A 20,477-nucleotide genomic window follows, 5' to 3' on the forward strand; every position below is an offset into this window, starting at 1 on the left:
GATTAATTGACTAATTGCTGTAGTTCTAGTTTAGTTGATGAACTAACTGTGCTGTAGCTTTGAAAGACCATTAACAAAAGTTTTAGAGCATTCAACAAATAGTGCAGTAAATATATGATATCAAGCCATGTAACACTAGTGGTTGTTATTTGTACTGTGTTCTGGTCTGAGGTTGCTGCATACAATTGTTATCTAGATCAGCAGGCACTGATTTGAAAATATTTGCAGAGAGTGAAAGAGAGGGAGGTTGAGAGAGAGATTAGAACTGTTGAATCAGTTTGTCGATCAACTATTTTTGTCAATCATTTAATTGTTGCTGTCATTTTTCAAGACAACTTTATTCCAAATATTCAATGGTTTCAGCTTGGCAAATGAATTTTCTTTATTCGTAATCTACTGTCTTATAAACAGATGGAAAATCATCAGGTTTTTGACAAAACAAGCAATTTGAAGACATGACAGTGGGCTCTCAAAAACTGTGTGAAGAGACCTCGGCATACTACTGATAACGTGCTTATAACAAAAGGCAATGTATTTTTCAGTGCCTCTGATGAGACCTCGGCATACTACTGATAACGTGCTTGTGACAAAAGGCAAAGATGGTGGCGCCCTCTGCTGGCGTTTTAATCAACTTGGAAACTATCAAATATACCAATGCCAATTAATTACAACTAATGCAGGCTAATGCATCGGTCCTGCAATAAATTCTACCTTCTCAAAAGGTTGTAATGTTTAGTTTTTTGTTGTAACAGTTGACAGTTTTGATTCAACTTTATTGTTGAGGCTGTTACTAAGACGTACTTCCATTATTGTGTCCGTTTATTCTAATTAACAGATAGACAAATAATGATGAGACACTTTGTAATGTACTTTTCCAAAGGGGAGCTACATTTGTATTGCACAACTATTCAACTCAAATTAATCCAGCACTGTATTTCTTTTGATTCTCTAAGATTTGCTAATCGGTCTGGACACCAAGAGATCCAGTCTGGCCCAGGATTTATTTGTAGATCAAATAGGCTATTATTTTTTATAGATTATGTTATGAGACATCCAGAGGTCTGTGCAATTTTTATTTTCAGTGTATTAGGCTACATGAAGCATGTTTCCCTGCTGAGCCACAACTGACAGTTTCTCAGATCTTTCATGGGTGTTCAGTAAATATTATAGTTGATGTGATTCCATCAATAAACATGGGTATAGGCCTACTTTTCTTTCTGTAAAAGCAGTCATTAGTCCAGATACTAGCTCATGTTTCAATTTAATCTTTTGTATTTGAAAACGAAAAGCAAATAGGCTAACCACTCGTTTTAAGTTTTTCAATAGCCTACTCGTTCCTGAAAAGAAATGGAATGACCAAAAGATACCTCCCCAGTTATACATCCATTGCTTTGATACTGCATAATCAAACGTGGTATCTGTTAGAAGTGTAAAAAAACGTTTTGTCAAACTGCGTCATTGTGTTATCGGCGTCTATTCTCTGTTACTGAATGTATTAAATCGTTTTCTTCGTGTTTTTCAACAGCTACGGTCACAAGGAGCAATCACGGCGCCATAAATTACTAGATAACACCATAGACGTGTATATCTATGGTTAACACGGTCACGAGTAGATCCGCAACACCGGTACGTCACGTGACCGCGCAACGCTAACTCAGCCCTCTCCCTGAGCGGACTGTCTGCTGTCATCTTGAACAACAGCACCCCGAGTCAGGGAGGGTGGATATTTTCTGTCATCCCCGCAGTCTCTAGAGAGCTGATCGTATCAGACAATGGGGAACAGAGACGACGAATATGACTTCTTGTTCAAAGGTGAGCAGGACGGTGGCCACTTGTAGATAACCTTGTTTGATGTCTCGTAGCTGCGGTTTGATATCAGCTAACTGTAGCTAGCCACACTGTTTTCTTCGCTAGGGCGCTTTGGTCGTGACTTTTCAGACTTGTCAATTCTTATTCACCTCACACACTCACTACTACCTACGAGCTTGTAGAGGTTTTATTTCTGTGTAGGTTTGCGACTCACCACCAGTTTTGTTTAGCGTATGTGAATTTGACAGAAAGTAAAGGGCGTGTAGTGAGTTAGCCCCGCAAGCTAGAAGCTAGCTTAGTCGAGCTGACGGAGCTATTACATGTTTACAGTAACTTAAGCAATAAGTCAATTCAACCTTACTGTCACTGAAGAGACATTCATCTCCACACAGGCAGCTGTATAAAACTCATAGACTAACAATAGCCCATCATTCATCAATAGGAAGGGAAACAAGATATTCCTTTGTGGTTGACCACAAACCTGTAGTTTGAAGGAGGAAAACTCTTGTTTGGCTTTGGTTTTCTTGTCAGATATCTGCTTCAGCTGATCACAGTCAAATTTTCACCACCATCAGATTCTTTGTGATGGCCAGTGGCAGATTTCCATGCAGTGATCTAAAAAAATGTAGGGTTTTTTTCCCCATAAACCTAAGTGATCCTTTAAAACTGTAGAGATAACTAAACATAATTTAAGACAATCAGCATAAAGAGCTGTTTTATTGTCCTGTCATATATCTAGTCACATGCACACATCATTAGATTGTATGAGGGAGAGAGAGATTGCTGTACTTCACACCTGAAGTGTCAGTACAGTGGCTCTTAACAATAATATTTGACTGAAGACACAGCAGAAACACAGAAGCCTTAATCACTCCTATCTAATATATAAAACATTAAAGTATAGGCCAGTTCCAGGTTGGCTGCTGGGAGTGTCAAACATGGATTGGAGATACTGATGACTTGTAACAACAACACAGGAACAAAGGCCTCAAGAAACTGTTGAGTCAGATTTCCCAGTGAGCTGGTTTTTTCTCGCTTCTTCCTGCATCACTCCCAGCAGGGCAAAGTCTGATAAGGTTTTCACTGCACAGAAAGAAAGCAGCAAAACCAGTCAGCTCTTTGGGCGATAATGGCAATGACTGAATTATATAATGTGACTCCACTGTGTTGTATAATTCTAGTTGTTTGACATGTTTTGGGGTGACTGTCAGCACCAGTGTTTATTAGTCTGTCATTTTAAATCTGCCATTTTTTTATAGCATTAAAGTCACTTAGTCACTTTAAACAATGAAGTAACAGTTGCTGCAGTACAAATGGATTGAGGCAGATGAGACATGCTCATATTTCACTATTTTCTTTGGTTGTAGTCGTACTAATAGGAGATTCTGGAGTGGGGAAGAGTAATCTGCTGTCCCGCTTCACAAGAAATGAGTTCAACCTGGAGAGCAAGAGCACCATTGGGGTGGAGTTCGCCACCCGCAGCATCCAGGTGGACGGCAAGACGATAAAGGCTCAAATCTGGGACACAGCTGGACAGGAACGCTACAGAGCAATCACCTCAGCGTGAGTATTTTCTTTGAGTTTACACTAGTGAATACTGATGTAAATGTTGTGCTGAAAAAAAGTCAAATATCTGGTGTATATTGTCACCAGGTATTACCGGGGTGCAGTCGGAGCTCTCCTGGTTTACGACATTGCCAAACATCTGACATATGAGAACGTGGAGCGCTGGCTGAAAGAGCTGAGGGACCACGCTGACAACAACATCGTCATCATGCTGGTTGGAAACAAAAGTGACCTCCGCCACCTCAGGGCAGTGCCCACTGATGAGGCCCGAGCTTTTGCAGGTAAAATCACTAAACACTGCCTCCTAACAATCTGTAAAATACTTCAACTATGTACATTTTTTAAAAACATACCTTGATTCTCCCCCACATCAGAAAAGAACACTCTGTCATTTATTGAGACCTCAGCGCTGGACTCCACAAATGTAGAAGAAGCCTTCAAGAATATTTTAACAGGTAGGAAGAGCAGGACATGGTAAAGTACATCACCTAATGTATTCTGGACCCTCTGAAGTAGTTGAAGAAGTAACAAATTGTATTCACTGTAGTGCAACTGTTAGTTTTCTACAATTTACAACTCTAATTTTCCAGCCAGCATGTGCACTAATCTACATGTTACAATTGTACTTGCTGACATGTAAATGCTCGGTATTTAAGGATCATGTAACGCTTTTTCATTATTCTCATATATAGCGACTATTGTCACTATAAAGATTCATTAAAGATTTAATGAAATGATGAAAACATCTGCCACTATTTGAAAAATGATATGAAACATTGAAGCTATACCGTTGGCTTATTATTTTACCATTTTGACATGATACTGCAGATCTAGTTTTTCTACAAATGAGAATATATAATTTCAATACAGCTACATATACAATGAAATGAAGAGTCTTTTTCTTGGATTTCCCTCTGCAGAAATCTACCGTATCGTGTCACAGAAGCAGATAGCGGACAGATCTGCACATGACGAATCTCCAGGCAACAACGTAGTGGACATAAGTGTCCCACCAACCACTGACGGGCAGAAAGGCAACAAACTTCAGTGCTGCCAGAGCCTGTGACACTCAATCTCATGACACTCTCTTCCTCCAAATCCACCTTGACATTTCATCACCTGTGCACTTTTTGTTCCTGTTTCTCTGCTCACGGCCAAAGCCCTTCTCACTCTACCCATTTCTTTTTCTTTCTCTCATTGTTTTCTATAGTACTTTGAACCCACTTGTGCTCTTCTCTTCTGCCATGAAAGAAAACTTTAAGAAGCCTTTTTGTCACTTGATCAGTCGAGTTGTTCATGGAGTCAATGTGAAGGTTTCTGCAATGCAGGAACGAGGCAGTTGCCGCTGTCTTAACGAAGCTTGTGAAGTTGTTTGAACTCTACTGAAACGCTGTCATATACTGGGAGGCTGTGAAGCATTTCAATGAAAACCACTAGATGGTGCTGTGTACATAAACTAGAGGCAGTTACTCCAACCTGGTGAAGCAGTATTAAGCGTTTGACAGTGCAGTTCTGGTTTTCTTCTTACATCAATTAACTTATCATGCCAAAAAATATCCTCATGATGTATTTATTGAAGAATACTTGGCTTAAGTTGTCATTGTTTTACTTTCAACTGAAGGACTGTATAAATTTACAATAAAACTCTAGACAAAACTAATGTGTTGAACTCTTGTATTCATTTTAGCTCTCCCTGGTCAGGTTTTCAAGGTAACTTTGCAGAACAAAACCAGAAAAAATGTCATTCACTCTGGATATTGAATTGAAATAAAAGGAGCTTCTAGCTGTACTGTGTGCTGTTGCCAATTTGATTTAGAAATTCTGCTTGACCCCTGGTTGAACTACAATGTCTTTCGGAGATTTCACAATCAAAACAAGTACAGCATACCAACCTCAGGGCTTCAGTACAAAACAGGATTCACACGTCTTTGTAGTAGCATTTAATGAGGACGTGTCAGGGTTGGATTAACCCCCTTGGGGGCCTTTGAGCACAAAAAAGAGGAGATGTCCCCCATTGACCGCCCCCAATTCTTCCACACAGCATTGTGATTGTTCATTATTAAAAGTAAGTTAGAGGTAAACTGATAAAGCCAGAATCTATTTAGGAATATGAACTAAAATATAGCTTAAATCTATATTTTGACTCAAGATCATGTAGAAATGCGGGTGTCACCTTGAGCCACTGTCATTTCAGTTGATATTGGGCTTCAGTGATGTCTATAGTATTGTCACACAGATTTGCAGTTAATCAAATTGTCACAAAAAGATCCTGGAGCCCTTGCTCCCCTGTGGGTCTGAGGTCCCAGTGCAAATTGCCTGTTTTGGTCTGCTGCTAATCCTTTTGGTGTGTATATGTTTTGTAGCTGAGGATAAAATACTTAGACTTGCTAAAGCAGAATATTGTGAACTAACTAAACTGCTCATATTTTAAATTTTGGATGAAATGTAGAGATTCTTTACCTCTTGAGAGCCATCCTATAGCAAAACTTGACAAGGTGTTATTCCAGATGTGTCTCCTTGTCCACTCTCTACATCAGCAGTTGTTTTTCATCAGGATTAATGGACACATATAACTGTCGTCACAAACAGACTTACAGTACTGACATCTCATCCTCACTGGACTAAGAGGATGATCTGTAAACAGCCATATCATACAACATGAGTACACACCTTCTCAAGAAAATAAACAAGCACAGAGCAAACATCACATGTACATAAACAAAGCAACAAATGACCCAAATGAACATTTCTTCTTCATTTATCCTCATGTTTTATTTGCATTGCAAACTCTTCTTGGCTGATTGCAGGTACCAGTATTTTGGTGAAGACATCTCTCTTTTTTTCTCTCCACAGCACACCATAAACACTGTGGTATTTAAAAATGTGAATACTAAAGAATTGCAACATGAATCACAAATGACACACATTAACATACCCACCCAAAAAAAGACAAGTAAAATTCAAAGATTACAAAGATGTTATTTAACATAACACAACAGAAGCACATTAACATCTACATGTTATGTTCCTTTCAGTCACAAACACAGAAAATGATTTAAAATCCCTTTCTAAATTTGAATTTAGGAAGCTTTTTATATATTACATTATGTGTAATGACACATTAAAACTCTTTGGAGATTCAAATAACTTTGATAACAATGACATGAAGAGGCAGGTAGCCAAAGAAGGACCTGTGTTACATACGTTGTATATACTCTCATACTGCTCATGGCTGCACAAAGCATTACATTTTACATGACTTTACTGGGGTTAAAGCCTCGTTCATGACAAACAGTAAACAAATGGATGATCAAATGACTCATAAGCTTATAAGGCAGACGAGCCCCCCCGGGTGCATCGCAGTATTGCAGGATATAGTATAATCCTTTGTTCTGAGATCAGTTAAAAACACAAACAAACGATTATCTGAGGCAGTATGTGGGACACCAGAAGCTAAAAAGTGTTAGACAAGAAGACAGGGTAAGAAAACAACTTTTCCAGCTGCTGGTCACTGTAAATACCACAGCTGTCAAACTGAAAGAATACAGTTGCTTAATATTTGCAACCACATGACTAATACCAATTTCCCACTGTCAGTCTGTTGCTATGACTGACAGTTTCACAACAGCATCAAGTAACCGCGCCAAAAGAGTTGACAATTATTTTGACAGTTTGCATATTAATACTAATACAGAATCTTTCTAAAATTTAAGTTTCAGTAGAATAACAATCAACACTGTGTAGGAGGGTAAAATCATCCATATTGAAGCTTACTGACCACAAAATAACCAACATCTGCTCTGAAATTGTCTGCTTATAACTGAATCTTTCCATATGACTCCTCAGTAACACCACACACTAGTTTAAATAAGTGATCAAATAATAATATTTTTCAAGCCTGATTCTTAAAGTAAAAAAAATATATGTATGCGTGTGTGTGTATTTTAAATAAAAAGGCATTAATAACACATTTTGACCTCTGTACACTGTGGGTGATGTGCTTTATGTGCACTTATGAACAAATCATGATCAAAGTAGCAATTAAAATATGATAATCTTTAAATAAGAATAAAGTGTCCCTCCACTGAAGAAATAAAACAATTGCTATCTTGGAATTCAAATTTAGTTAGTAATAATAAACTTCATTACGACCAAGCTTCAAGCAAGTTTTCAAGAAATGTGCCTGATTGCTTTCCATACTCCCTGTGAAGTACTGCAAAGGTATTTTTAAATTTCACAACTATCAATGAAATCTTTTTTGAAAGAATAGTGAGCTTTAAGGTTAACATGTACATGACCTCAAATTACAACATATTGTTACACCCACTGTGTCATCATCAGGCCCATAGACTGGATTACACTGGTTTGAACAATTAAGTTCAGCTATTCAGTTCAGTTTCATCTTCAGGCTTCAACATGTGAAAGTGCCAATTAACTATCTCCCTGTAACCCAAATTAAGTGGAATAAAGAAATTTTAAGAGAATAAAAAATTGGATCATGTTGTGTCCTGGAAACTGGGTTTGGTTAGGAAAGCAGAAAACATCTGCTCTGATATATTCAGAGCCACCATAAGTGGACCGATTATAAACTGCTCCAACCTACTTACTGTATGTACAAGTGAAATCTCCCCCTAAACAAGTAACACAGCCAGTCCTTACTGGGCCAGACTGCTCAGTAACATCAAAAAAAGACAACATTCATCAAATGAACTGAGGAAAGCATTTGAGCATCTTGTGGCTTCCTTGAAAGAAAAAGACTAAAAGTTTTAGTCAGATTTGGCCTTGGTAGATCTTTCACCTTTGCATAATGGATCCACTATTAAAGTCATTGTTGGTAGTTCCTGTCTGGCAGAAACACCAACACAGAAAATCACCTAGGAGAAGATTTTTTCCCCCCATCACATCAGAGAAACTACACTTGACTACTAAGTTTCTTAGTCCCTGATTCCTGATGTGATCATGAAAACTACACAAACACAGTACAGAGAAGAGGGAGAGAATTGTTAAATCAATGACTTCAATGGGCCATCAGAAGGATGCTTTATCACACTGCATCAGCCACCAAACAATGCTTGTGGAAATGTACCTCGAAAAACCATTTTGATGAAGCTTTCTTATCAATCAATATAAATATAAAGACCCACTTCTTAAGTGCTGATAATACAAGAACCTCCATGAGGACACTGTTAAACCCCTACCTCAGTAGGAATAGTAAATAGTAAATCTGTTCATTCTTTAGTGGTTTAAAAAATGGTTCTACTATTTAAAAAAAAGTTTTACCAAAGAAATATTAACAGCACTTGCATGCGAAACTGTGCATGTCGGTAGAGGTGAAGACCTCGATGCCCACAGTGCTTTATTGCACAATCTCTAATGTTGTGCTGCCACCCATTCTCGGATGAGATGTGGAAATAAGTGCAGGAAAAAAAAGTCCAACAGGCTAAGAGCTTCAAGGTCCAATAGTGTCATCCCAGACAGCAAACTGCCACCTGTATAGTGAAATGTTAATTAATTGAAGGTAAGCTTCTCATTTTTCCTTCACAGATTAATATGGAATCAGCTCCTCAGTGGGCAATGTTGTGCAGAGAATGCAAGGCCCAAGTAGTTAAGTGCCCTGATATGACATGTATCGAGCAGTTTAGACACTTCATCACTGCAGTAGAACAATCAATGAACCTGCTGTACTCTGCAGTCTTCTGTGGACCACTGATCCAAAATAAGCAGAGCATTCATTACATTTTAAGTCCATTTAACAGGTTAGTTTGTTCATCCCTTATTCTTCTATCACTGCTAGCTTATGTTACCGTCATACATCCAACACGATGAGACTGTTCACGTAGGTCCTCTGCACATCTTCATATGCTCTTCCATTCTTCAGTCCCTTTCACATTAGCTTGGTGAAAACCCAGCATGAGGACTGATGGACTCCATTTAAATGTGCGTATTTCTGCACCCCACAGGAGGAGTGCTTTTTAAAAATGTTGTGTGAAAAATGTACTGATAAGTCAAAGAAAAAAAGGGGGGAAAACATGACAGAAAATGCCTACAAGTGCTGGTTGAAAGTCCATTCAGCAGGCATAATGCACAGAGTATCATCCCCCACAAGTAAATGGCACCGTTATCATGGTTCATCTTCATGTGATCTCATACTATACTCTCATTGGCAGACTTCTTCATCAGTTTGGTAGAGAGCAAGGAATGCTGGGAAGAATTAGACTCCTTTGCTTCAGGAATGAGCAGACGTACTTTTTGATTTGTTCTTCTCCACTCGGAGTACAGTTGACAGTGATAGCGGAAAGAAACCTGTACAGACAACCAGGTAGGAGAAGACAGAAGTAGGAGGTCAGCTAAATAAGTTTTTTTTTTTTTTTTTTTTTTTTTTTTTTTAAATCCACTCACTTAAAAGAATGTTTAAGGCTAATTAGCAAATGTACACCTAATACACTGCATCATAACAACTCAATGTCAAGATCATCTGCATCACAATAATGCTCCAGTGTGATCTGTAGGTGAATTCATTCTTACCAGGGTCCAGAGGACGTAGATGGTAAAGAGGGCGATGGTGAGGGCTATGAGACCCACGGCCTGCAGCCAGCTCCCCAGCTGAAGATGGTCTTGAGCGCCACTCAAGCAGAGCCAGCCTGAAATGGCTGCCAGGGGGGTGATAAACAGGAAGCATACCATGTCACAGAACAGCGTCCTCTTCTCATTACGAGGACCGGGGTCCCGCAGCCACTGTGGAATAAGAAGTAGGAGACAGAAAAAGAGAAAAGGGAGAGAATATATAGAAGCGGAAGAGAAACAAGGGAGAGGTAGAAAGACAGACCTTTAGTTAATTAAGCACAGAAAAGAATACCTTATGATTATGAGCAAGCAAGCAAGCAGAAATATGAGATGGAAAAAAGCTATTTCACAAATTTATATATGCACAAATATACACAAACAGCAGCTCAGCTAAGGAGAATAAAAAAGACAAGCAGAGAGATTGATGCAGACAAGGCAAAGCTCATTGACCTTTGTTACCTCTGTGAGAGGCCTTGGTCGGCGCTCAATGCTGAACTCAGTGTGGCAGAGCTCGCAGTAGCTGGTGTTAGAAGATGACAACCACTTCTCTAAACAGCTCTTGTGCACTGTGCCGAGGGTGCCGGTGCAGTCGCATGGGGACAGGAGACCCTCGCTGTTACCGCCTTCATGGCAAATACGGCAGATGGGGCCATCACTGAAACAAAATAAGAAAACAGAGCCAAACAAAGTTAAGACAACATCATTAAACATGCTTGTTCTGGTTATTTCTGTTCATGATAACCTGTGTGAACCTTACCTTTGTGTACAGACGGGTTTGAGTACGGATGACAGCAACCGTCCATCTATGGCTGTGACCTGGGTGACGTAGAGCGCCTGGCACCCATCCCCACCCGCTTCCTCAATGCTTTTTCCAACTCCTGTACTGCTGGCACAGTCACACAGAGAGCCGGGCAGGTGGCAACACCCCCCTGTTGTCATAGTTACGGGGTGTCGAGATGCTGGTTGTAGAGTCGAGGATTTAAAGGGTTAGCAGCAATGGATGCTTCAAAGAGCAGAAAGCACCAATCCTGCTCACCCACACGTTGGACTGCTTAGTTTCTACAAACAGAGAAAAAAGGAATCAGGCTTAATAGCTTTTTCAAATAAATAATAAGGCATTATAATGCCATGGTAAATAAATATTATATTTTAACACAATAGAATGGTATAGTAGGTATAATATCATCTGAGAAAGAGAGGATATTTAGGTGCTGCCTCAGAATCAATTCAGAAAAAACTTTGTTTAATAAGGTTTACAGCTAATAAATGTTATATACATACATATAACAGTATAATATATAGCATACAACAGCATAACAGTATAACTGTTATAAGTTTTCATTCATTCCATTATCTATTGCTCTGTTAAACTCAGGCCGTTAACGAGGGGCTTCCATTCTGTAATGTGATGCAATGTATGCACCTTATGTCAATGCACTGTTAGCACTCGTGTGTTTTTGCACTAGTCTTTTTCTTTCTTGTCATGTTATGTGTTATATGTGCTGTAGCAGCCCGTATTGTCCAAGACAAATTTCCTTCGGGACTAAATAAAGAAATCTTGAATCTTGAATCTTGAATATATAGCACATAAAAGTATAATATATAGCATATAACAGTATAATATATAGCATAAAACAGTGTAACAGTATAATATATAGCATATAACAGTATAACAGTATAATATATAGCGTATAACAGTATAACAGTATAATATATAGCACATAACAGTATAATATATAGCATCTAACAGTACTGTTCTATATGCATTTGCCAATATTATTTAGGTACAGTAAGTTTCATGTTACAACAGTCCTCATTTCAGAGTCTGCTTCATGTCTCATTGGTTTCCGACCATGTGAGAATAACTTTAGGTTATCTACAAAGACATTTTGTCATTTACGAGACAGCTGTCAGTTTGGAGGTGGGCCAATTTGCCTGAAGCAGCTGCTAATCCATTATAAAAAGGCAAGTGTGATGGTCAGTGGCAGTGAGTGTGATGTGCAGCAGACTGATAAACAGCTGTCTCCCCTCAGATAACCCCTCAATACAGATAAAGAGGCAGACAGCTGAATTTGCTACAGCCTTTATTGCATTTGTCTTGTTGTCTGAAAATGTGCGTTGTTCTGTACAGTTCAGATCAATTACTAACGGTTATTTCATGATCAAATGTTTTCATTCATGTTTTCAGAAAAAGAGATTACATGACGCACAGGAAATACCAAAATGTGTGTCTAATATGTGTGAAAGTAAAGTAAAGTGAATTTTTATTTTAAAGGAATTGATGACACAGTTTGTCAGACACATATTGAACCTATTTTTGACCAGAGTATTGGTCACGGTTAAATACTGGGTCATCGTCCTTTCCCACGAGGCCTCACTCTGCAACTGTAGCTTTGTACACGTCACTGTTACACCACAGCATAACACCCCAACTTGAGATAATCCTACATGCTCGACAGTGATGACGCCATGTTGTTTTTAAACAAGAGGCAGATGGTGCAGACACTCTGTTGTTAATATGGGATTTTGTTTCCTTTCTCCATCTCCTTATAAACAATTAATATAAGAGTTTCTTACAATCATCTTAAAACATTATTGTGATTTAGCTGCTGGTCAAAACAATAACAGCTGATGATCTAATTCAATCCACACACACAAAAAAAAACCTGTAATAATTTTACTGTATTTGGAAAGGAAATAATATTATATTTTTGTTGACACCATATTGAAGAGAAGGGAAATATTTGACTATCAGACAACTGAGGATGTTTAAAAAAGTAGGACTGTATATAGTAATATCCACTCATGAGTATAATATCTTTTAGAATATAACTGTTGATATTTTCCACTTATTATATCTACATGTACACTTATTTCCTGTGAGTTTTACCTTGCTGAATATTACTTTTTGTCACTACAATAATCTCATGTCCATACATTAAATGGTTACACCTTGTCTGGTATATTAAGTAACATCTGTTCTTATGCTGCAGATGTTACTAGCGTGCTCACATCTGGTTTGTTTAAAACAGATTTAACAGAGCAAGATGATACATGGCTTTATGACACTGATTGTCCAGAATTGCAAATGTTTGATGAAGCATCATGGCCTGAACTTGAACTTTATGAAACAGATCTCAGGTCAGATGAATGGGTAAACTTGTTTTTTAACCAAACTACATTGTAGAGATGTGATTGCCTCATTACAATCACAATGAAAACCAAAACTAGTAGTCTGACACTATGTCATGTCCTTAATTTGGTGTATTATAGTTGAAATAGGCTGATAGACAGTTGGTGTTCATGTGTTAAATATCAGTACAACACAGCTGTACGCAGCAATCTTATAATAAAAGACAGTATAGACCTATGGGATAAGAGACATTGTTAAAAATCGAGTATGGTGTATTATTATTATTATTATTATTATTATTAGTAGTAGTAGTAGTTGTAGTAGTAGTATATAAAAAGATAAACACAATAAGGATTAAGAATCACAGTCCCTGACCCAGATAAACAAAAGGGGAGCCCCACAATGAAGACAGCTCAGTTATTGTATAAAACACATGAATGAAACAGGCTGATACATTTTGACATCAGCTGAGACAGAAATATTTTAGTCATTTTAAGCCAAACTGATGTAAGTTACATTTTAATAAACAGTTAACATGTGCAGCTGTATTAACTTCTGTCACCTCAGACATCAAACGAGGACGCAGCTACCAGCACCGCTGCATCCAGATGTTGTAGCCTTTGATGCAGACTATTGTCTGGAGCACAGATGTCAAAATAAAGCCTTCAGCTGAGCGGAGGCATGGACTAGCTGTATGCGGCTGTTTTATACAGACATATATTTAACACATGGAAGCAGACTATTGAATGAGATTGATTTGACTATTCTTTTGTTAAAGATAGCTATTTTCTGTTCATGTTCATTGTCCAGTAAATAAACGTGGTCAGCTTGAGTCGCCACAGCTGTCAGAAGCTGCAGTCAGCTGCTAGCAACCACAAAAAAAGCTTACCTCGTCCTTTTCTTTCTTCCTTTTCTTTTTTCCTCCTCTTCCTCTCAGTGGAGTCTTCCTCCTGTGGCGAGCATTACTACCCAGACAGTCTTGTATTTCCGTCTCGTTTCATTTTGGCTAAAAGGTGTGAATAACCAGCATCAGGAGCTGAAGCTACGCTGCTAGCTCTCAGCTGATAACACACAGCAGGCCGGGCTTCCGCTTCCCCGGCGCTTTAAATAAAACGGGCTCATCCTCATCATCGTCATCATCATCATCATCAGCTGTCTGTCTCTGCTGGGAACACACCATCCGGATGAGTTACAGTGTTTGCACATAAACAACAGCTCACATGTACACAGCTACACAACAGATACATGAACAGACGACCCCCCTCTGCTTTAAAAAAGAGAAAACAAGTGAACACATTTTACGGAGGGGGTGGGAGGGGGTCCTACTTCTGTAGATTTCGTTCAATATAATTATCATCACGACATTTTTCATTTACAGTTCCGTAAAAAGCACGTTTTATAACTTGACAGTACATTTACTTTTACATATTTACTTTTTTTAAATAAACCTTTTAAGTAAAGGGTCATTGGAGATTTAAGTCCTTGCTATAGAGTCTGGGGGTAGGGAGGGGAGGGGAGGATTGTTTTTTAAAAGGGCCAATGTCACTATTATCATCATCATTATCATTATTAATAATAAGAAATGATAATAATAACAATAATAATAAATAAAAATAAACAAATGCTATAAAATCCAGTATTTATTTTAACCCAATGGATTTCTTCTTGATCTCTAACCTCCATCAGACCTGCTACTTTCACCATGTCAGTCTCATCCATCTTCCTTCTCTCTCTCTCCTTGCCTGCTTTTGGTTTATTTTACTATTACTATTGAGATTTACAAAAAAAAAAAAAAAAAAAAAACTATTTCACTCTTGGTAAAGTTTTAGCACACATCTTGCCACATCATGAGTGGTTTTCGACTTCCATCAGTCTCTACTAAAGTAGTAGGAATAGAGTTCAACAGTGACTGCCCACTTTTTTCAACGTCTATGGTTTTGGTAGTCACCCACCAAGGGTTGTAGATCCCATTTCTGCCAAATAGCTCTTTTAGAATGTTTTAGTAATGCACAAAATTTGGGATTAAAAATATATGCCACAGATGTCTAAGTGGCCTTGCTACACCTGAATGTTAATAATTGTGTATTTCAGTAGTTATACAGTAATTTCCTTGGGTTCCCAAAAGGAATGTCTAATTAAATATAATGCTTGATTTGTAACAATCTAATGGGGAAGTCTAACAGGTCTTAATCTAAAAACAATTGGTATATGATTAACAATACAAAAATACTATAAGGCTGTCCTAGAGGATTACATTTAGTGGCAGAAATGGAATAATATTCATAAGGATGTTTTCATTTGAGTCCTTTACATCTAGAGAACTGGTCCTCTTCCACAGAGGCCGCCATGTTGCAACGCCATGTTTCTACAGTAGTCCAGAACAAACCAAACACTGGCTCGAGAGAAGGCCTTTCATGTTTTACGCAGCCACTGTTCGTTTTCCTACACACTGGTTCTCCAAGTCTTAAAAGGACATATAATTCCAAAAGGTTTTACTACTATAGGATTTTAAACATTTATAATCCTATGTGATTGGCTTTATCCAGATCCACTCAATTAACCCCAATTAGAGATGGCAACCATGTCAGATTGAACAAGCTTGTACCTCCCCCCCTTCAATGTTCAAAAATAACCTTTTTTTAACATTAGTCAGTTCAGTCACAATGTTTAAACTTATTTGACTGAAAATCTTCTGAAACTGAGCACCCAATACTTGAAAGCAAAGATGTTAAATGATGTAAAACCATGATTTTTTTCTAATGTAAGTGTAGAGTAGATTTAGGAAAGCAGCCTGAAAAATGGGCTTGCCTTGAACTCATGTTGTACAAACACTTCCTCTATAAACATTGAAGACACAGCATTGCACAGCTTATGGACAAACTGATGTAATGTTTCCAAAAAAAAGAGTCTGTGTGTTACATTGTCATGTGGATTAGGTTTATTTATTCTTCAGTATTTTCTGTGTAATGTAAAATTAGCAAAACAAGTTTAATTTTACTGGCTTTACATTTTTTTGAAGAAGTGTGAAATATCATGAGACATAATGCATCAAATCAATCACACATGAAAGCATTTCAACCAGATGGGTGAAAAAAAGCCATTTCAGCCATTAAATTGATTTTCAGTTTCAAACGCTTATGCTGCGGGAGTGAAAATGTTGAGCGAAGAGTATTTTTAGTGGCTTAACTTTCCATTGAAAATAGTTTCAGATTACACATACCTTTATCCACTCCCCTTAACAGATATCACATTGAAATGACAGCAGAGCTTGCTCAAGTATATGAGAGGAAACCTGTTAAAAACAATAAGGACCACATATAGTGCATCATTTTCCTTCAAATTGCCCCTGTTTCCATTACTAATCAATGTTTCAATGATAAAGATGTTGATAAATAATAAAAAGTTGATTTGTTCCACTGAAATTCTTGGACACAAGTGCAAAAGTACAACAGTTTTCATTAAGAGACAACCTGCTAAAAGAGAGTATGACCTGAGCCTACTCAAGAGAGGAAATACACACTGGGCTTGTTTGAGGCTGATACTATCGTTTTACAAATAAGAAATCACTCACCACAATTCATAACATAATTTCTGCAATATAACATTACACATCTTTGCAAGAAGCCTGGATTGGTTTGCTAAATACAGCAATGATCGGTAATCTTAGCAGCCTTGAACACACTTATAAAGGAGAAAACTCAAAACTCATAAATGACTATAATTTGTCTCCTTTGGTATCTTTGTGCACAAAGATTAACACACAGACATGCACGCACACGCACACACACACACACACAAATAAAAACCTACACTTCATTTGTTTCACACTTGCCCATATTAAGTCAGACAGTCACAGCCAGTCTGGCTCCTGGCTCATGCCAATTTCATGCCACAGTTGGCGCTGGGCTCAAAGAGGAAGAGTAAAACTAAACCAGAAACTCCAGACAGAGCACACATCAGTACTCCAAAGGTTTCTCCTCCTCTCCACGGCTATTACATGATAGGCAGAATTAGGTCAAACAGACATGAAATTGAGATTTCACTGAAGCAGATCATGTCAAAATGTTGTATCAGTGCAGTGCTGAGAAAAGGGGGAGAGTAGAATCATTTTGAGTACTTATCCCTCGCCACTCCTTCAACAGGAGCAGGTCAATGAGACCATGTAGGCTAGCTAATTAAAATGAAAGATCAACCTCATAAAAGCAAAATCACTTCCTCCCTCTGAAAGCTATTATGAGGCCATAAACTTATTTAGACACAGGGTCCGCTGTGAAATCAGGAGAGGAACATGTGAGCAAAGAAAAAAAAAACAGCAAAAAGGAATGTCTACTACAAGAGTCCTGGTGTCAGAGACTTCTGAACCCATGAGGGTATCATGACGCCAGCAGCATGACACTTGCAGTTAAGAAGAGGTGAAAAGAAAGACTGATAACAAGTAAAAACAAACAAAAAAGACGAGTATCACATGCTTTGGCAGCACGGGAGTTTGTTGCCCCTCTGCCCGTCCATGGTTGGGGGGACACTTATATCTACTACGTTGTTCCCTGGAGAATCATCGTTTCCAGATCTGTCTGATATTTGCTTCTGAGATACGATACGGTAGATTTCTGTGAGAGAAAACAGATGCAGTAAAATGTTGATATATATATTACTTACAAGATTGATAAAAAGTACACTTTGTATTTCATCATTAATCATTTGTGTTACCTGTGAGGATGTTCCTGAAAGATTCTTCTACATTAGTGGAGTCCAAGGCTGATGTTTCAATGAATGAGATTGTGTTCTTTTCTGAGTGTAAAGAAGAGCACACAGAGAACATTTTACACACAGCAGCAATTTAACACATCTCAGTACAGCTTTAGTACCTGTTTAATGCATCATAACTAGATTTTTGTCTTGACCTTGTCTCACATTTTAACAGGATATTGTGTTCACTGTGTTGTTTACCTGCAAAAGCTCGGGCCTCATCGGTGGGCACTGCCCTGAGGTGGCGGAGGTCACTTTTGTTTCCAACCAGCATGATGACGATGTTGTTGTCAGCGTGGTCCCTCAGCTCTTTCAGCCAGCGCTCCACGTTCTCATATGTCAGATGCTTGGCAATGTCGTAAACGAGGAGAGCTCCGACTGCACCCCGGTAATACCTGGTGACAATATACACCAGATATTTGACTTTTTTTCAGCACAACATTTACATCAGTATTCACTAGTGTAAACCCAAAGAAAATACTCACGCTGAGGTGATTGCTCTGTAGCGTTCCTGTCCAGCTGTGTCCCAGATTTGAGCCTTTATCGTCTTGCCGTCCACCTGGATGCTGCGGGTGGCGAACTCCACCCCAATGGTGCTCTTGCTCTCCAGGTTGAACTCATTTCTTGTGAAGCGGGACAACAGATTACTCTTCCCCACTCCGGAGTCTCCTATTAGTACGACTACAACCAAAACACACAGCACAAAAACATGAACATGTCATTCTGACAGGCAGAAAAGTAAAATATGTTTAGCAGCACGTTATCATAATCTTACATTTCAAAACTATGTCATACTTACAGGATATTGTGTAAAGCACAACTTACAACTACAGCCACAGTTAGATGAGTTGCCAACTAATTGTTTTAAATCTTTATTTGTATTATTTTATTTTTGACTACAATACAAATACACACAATACACCAAAAAACCCTTTGTGGGACACAACATCAGTAGCACACAGGATAAAGCAGAGTTTGCATAGAATAGATACAAAATAGCAGCAGAGCTTATAGGTTATAGAAAGATCTCATCATGTAAAGAACAGCTTTGTGAATCCATTTGTTAAACCAGATCTACTCTATTTAAGCAGTAGCAAGCATTTTGTTGAGTCACCTCCTGTAACATGGGGATGACAGAAGCTTTCAGTTTAGTAACATTATAAATCCCCTGTAGACATGAATTAAGATGTAGGTAAAATACTCTACTTTGAATAATAATGTGTCTGATATAGGTTTAAATCCTAAAATGACCCCTCACTACACGAGATGTGTCCAACTTCAGTGTTTGGGTAGTGGTGGCTTCAAGTTTCCACATGACACTTGTGTAAGTTGAATATTGGGCCATTGGTTTCCAAACTATTTGTAATCAATGTAAATGTGATCATGAGCAACACAGAGGAACCTGTCAACCATTGGTTATGTTCATAGTTTAAATGGCCAATTAGTCAGTGTATCAAACGGTTAAACATAACTATAGAGGAGAAACACACTTTAAATACACGTCTCTGATGAGCTAGTTGTTGTACGTTTAAGTTAGGTCGTCTTCGGTGATCGTTTTTAACGAGGCCAAGTAGCTGCCATGTTAGCTACTTAACGCTGTAGCTTATTTACCTAACGCTAGCCTGCTAATTCACTCCCGTTAAACGCCATCATCGGGTTAAAGTCAACACTGTAACACTATACAAGATGGGTTGCTGTGCCTTTATACCAGATTATCTTATGAAAAGTATAGAGATATATCTTGTCTAACATATCTTACAGAGATAACTCAGTCAAATCATGTTCTCGTCTGCTACCAGTGGAGCTAACTTTAGCATCGTTCACTTCCTCAGGTCCTCCTGCTGACGAGCAGACTGTCATTCATTCACTTTTAAAGCTCAACTTACCTTTGAAGAGGTAGTCGTATTCATCATCTCGTGTTCCCATTGTTGAAAACTAGTTTTTGGTACTTTTAAAGTACTTTACTACAAACAACAACAGACTCTCCACCGGCAGCTAAAAGCCTCCTACTACGGAAGGGAACTAAGGGCGGTTTCGACCAATAGGAATCGTTTCTTCTTGACTGACCGCTAAATTGACCAATCAGCGGCTCATTTTAAGAGTGGAGCCGATATTTACAGAGACGTCTGTGACATCCTCTTTTGTGGTTTTATACTATTGTTTTTGTTTGTTTGTTTGTTTTTGATATTTTCTCACTTCACAATAGAACATGTTTCAACACATACTTACATAGTATACGTAATTGCATTTACACATCTACCAAGCTCTAAATAAACAGAATTTGATTTTTTTTTAAAAAGGTAAGTGCGAGCCAATCATCTTACAGCCAAGAACATGGCAACCCCGTCAACCCTTTGTTCTCCAAACTTTGACGCCCTATACTTCTTGTGGATAGAGCAACATTCATTTATTAATTAATTATGATTGTGTACGCAGACTGTTTCACACCGCTTACTGAATTATTTAACTTTATATTCTTATTGAAACAAAGGCAATAAACAACATCCCACCTACCATCTCAGAAACTGGTCTCAGAAAATCTCAGAAAGTTGGTACAAGACCTATGTTAATAAAAAAATAAAACTATAGTCTATTCCATGTGTGTTCATAATAAAGTTGGTTGTTGTCTAAGAAAGGTCTTATTTTTACATTTTTATTT

General features: G+C 38.2%; 3 protein-coding genes across 5 annotated transcripts; 1 reads left to right on the forward strand and 2 right to left on the reverse strand.

The window, feature by feature from the left end:
* Positions 1-1,666: 1,666 nt before the first annotated feature.
* On the forward strand, positions 1,667-5,035 carry LOC128361573 (ras-related protein Rab-11B-like). Its single transcript, XM_053322078.1, has 5 exons — positions 1,667-1,812; positions 3,177-3,372; positions 3,463-3,656; positions 3,750-3,830; positions 4,296-5,035. The coding sequence occupies exons 1-5, from the start codon at positions 1,773-1,775 to the stop codon at positions 4,439-4,441; spliced, it is 657 nt and encodes a 218-aa protein (XP_053178053.1). The 5' UTR covers positions 1,667-1,772; the 3' UTR covers positions 4,442-5,035.
* A 2,861-nt stretch (positions 5,036-7,896) lies between these two features.
* On the reverse strand, positions 7,897-14,132 carry marchf2 (membrane-associated ring finger (C3HC4) 2). Of its 3 annotated transcripts, none has more exons than XM_053322544.1 (5): positions 13,962-14,132; positions 10,697-10,898; positions 10,390-10,594; positions 9,901-10,110; positions 7,897-9,678 (listed from the first exon to the last, which is right to left on the reverse strand). In XM_053322544.1, exons 2-5 carry the CDS (start codon positions 10,876-10,878, stop codon positions 9,520-9,522), a joined length of 756 nt encoding a protein of 251 aa, XP_053178519.1. In that variant the 5' UTR covers positions 10,879-10,898; positions 13,962-14,132; the 3' UTR covers positions 7,897-9,519. The 3 variants fall into 3 exon arrangements, with proteins under 3 accessions (XP_053178519.1, XP_053178518.1, XP_053178520.1); XM_053322543.1 differs by having other exon boundaries at positions 10,697-10,967; XM_053322545.1 differs by having other exon boundaries at positions 10,399-10,594; positions 10,697-10,998.
* A 1,901-nt stretch (positions 14,133-16,033) lies between these two features.
* LOC128361307 (ras-related protein Rab-11B-like) lies at positions 16,034-19,836 on the reverse strand. Its single transcript, XM_053321717.1, has 5 exons — positions 19,705-19,836; positions 18,304-18,499; positions 18,020-18,213; positions 17,780-17,860; positions 16,034-17,679 (listed from the first exon to the last, which is right to left on the reverse strand). Exons 1-5 carry the CDS (start codon positions 19,742-19,744, stop codon positions 17,534-17,536), a joined length of 657 nt encoding a protein of 218 aa, XP_053177692.1. The 5' UTR covers positions 19,745-19,836; the 3' UTR covers positions 16,034-17,533.
* Between the last annotated feature and the right edge of the window lie 641 nt (positions 19,837-20,477).

This window comes from Scomber japonicus, chromosome 7 (genome assembly GCF_027409825.1).
Source record: "Scomber japonicus isolate fScoJap1 chromosome 7, fScoJap1.pri, whole genome shotgun sequence".
NCBI classification, from domain to species: Eukaryota; Metazoa; Chordata; class Actinopteri; order Scombriformes; family Scombridae; genus Scomber; species Scomber japonicus.

What these genes read in the sequence shown, in the direction of transcription:
- LOC128361573 (XM_053322078.1), top strand. Translation starts at nt 1,773, where the DNA reads ATGGGGAACAGAGACGACGAATATGACTTCTTGTTCAAAG. An exon ending in TACAGAGCAATCACCTCAGC is followed by an intron (nt 3,373 to 3,462) that starts GTGAGTATTTTC and finishes TATTGTCACCAG; the next exon opens with GTATTACCGGGGTGCAGTCG. An exon ending in TGAGGCCCGAGCTTTTGCAG is followed by an intron (nt 3,657 to 3,749) that starts GTAAAATCACTA and finishes CCCCCACATCAG; the next exon opens with AAAAGAACACTCTGTCATTT.
- marchf2 (XM_053322544.1), bottom strand. Translation starts at nt 10,878, where the DNA reads ATGACAACAGGGGGGTGTTGCCACCTGCCCGGCTCTCTGTGTGACTGT. An exon ending in AAACCCGTCTGTACACAAAG is followed by an intron (nt 10,595 to 10,696) that starts GTAAGGTTCACA and finishes ATTTTGTTTCAG; the next exon opens with TGATGGCCCCATCTGCCGTA. An exon ending in CTCTCACAGAGGTAACAAAG is followed by an intron (nt 10,111 to 10,389) that starts GTCAATGAGCTT and finishes CTTATTCCACAG; the next exon opens with TGGCTGCGGGACCCCGGTCC.
- LOC128361307 (XM_053321717.1), bottom strand. Translation starts at nt 19,744, where the DNA reads ATGGGAACACGAGATGATGAATACGACTACCTCTTCAAAG. An exon ending in ATACGACTACCTCTTCAAAG is followed by an intron (nt 18,500 to 19,704) that starts GTAAGTTGAGCT and finishes TTTTGGTTGTAG; the next exon opens with TCGTACTAATAGGAGACTCC. An exon ending in TGAGGCCCGAGCTTTTGCAG is followed by an intron (nt 17,861 to 18,019) that starts GTAAACAACACA and finishes CTTTACACTCAG; the next exon opens with AAAAGAACACAATCTCATTC.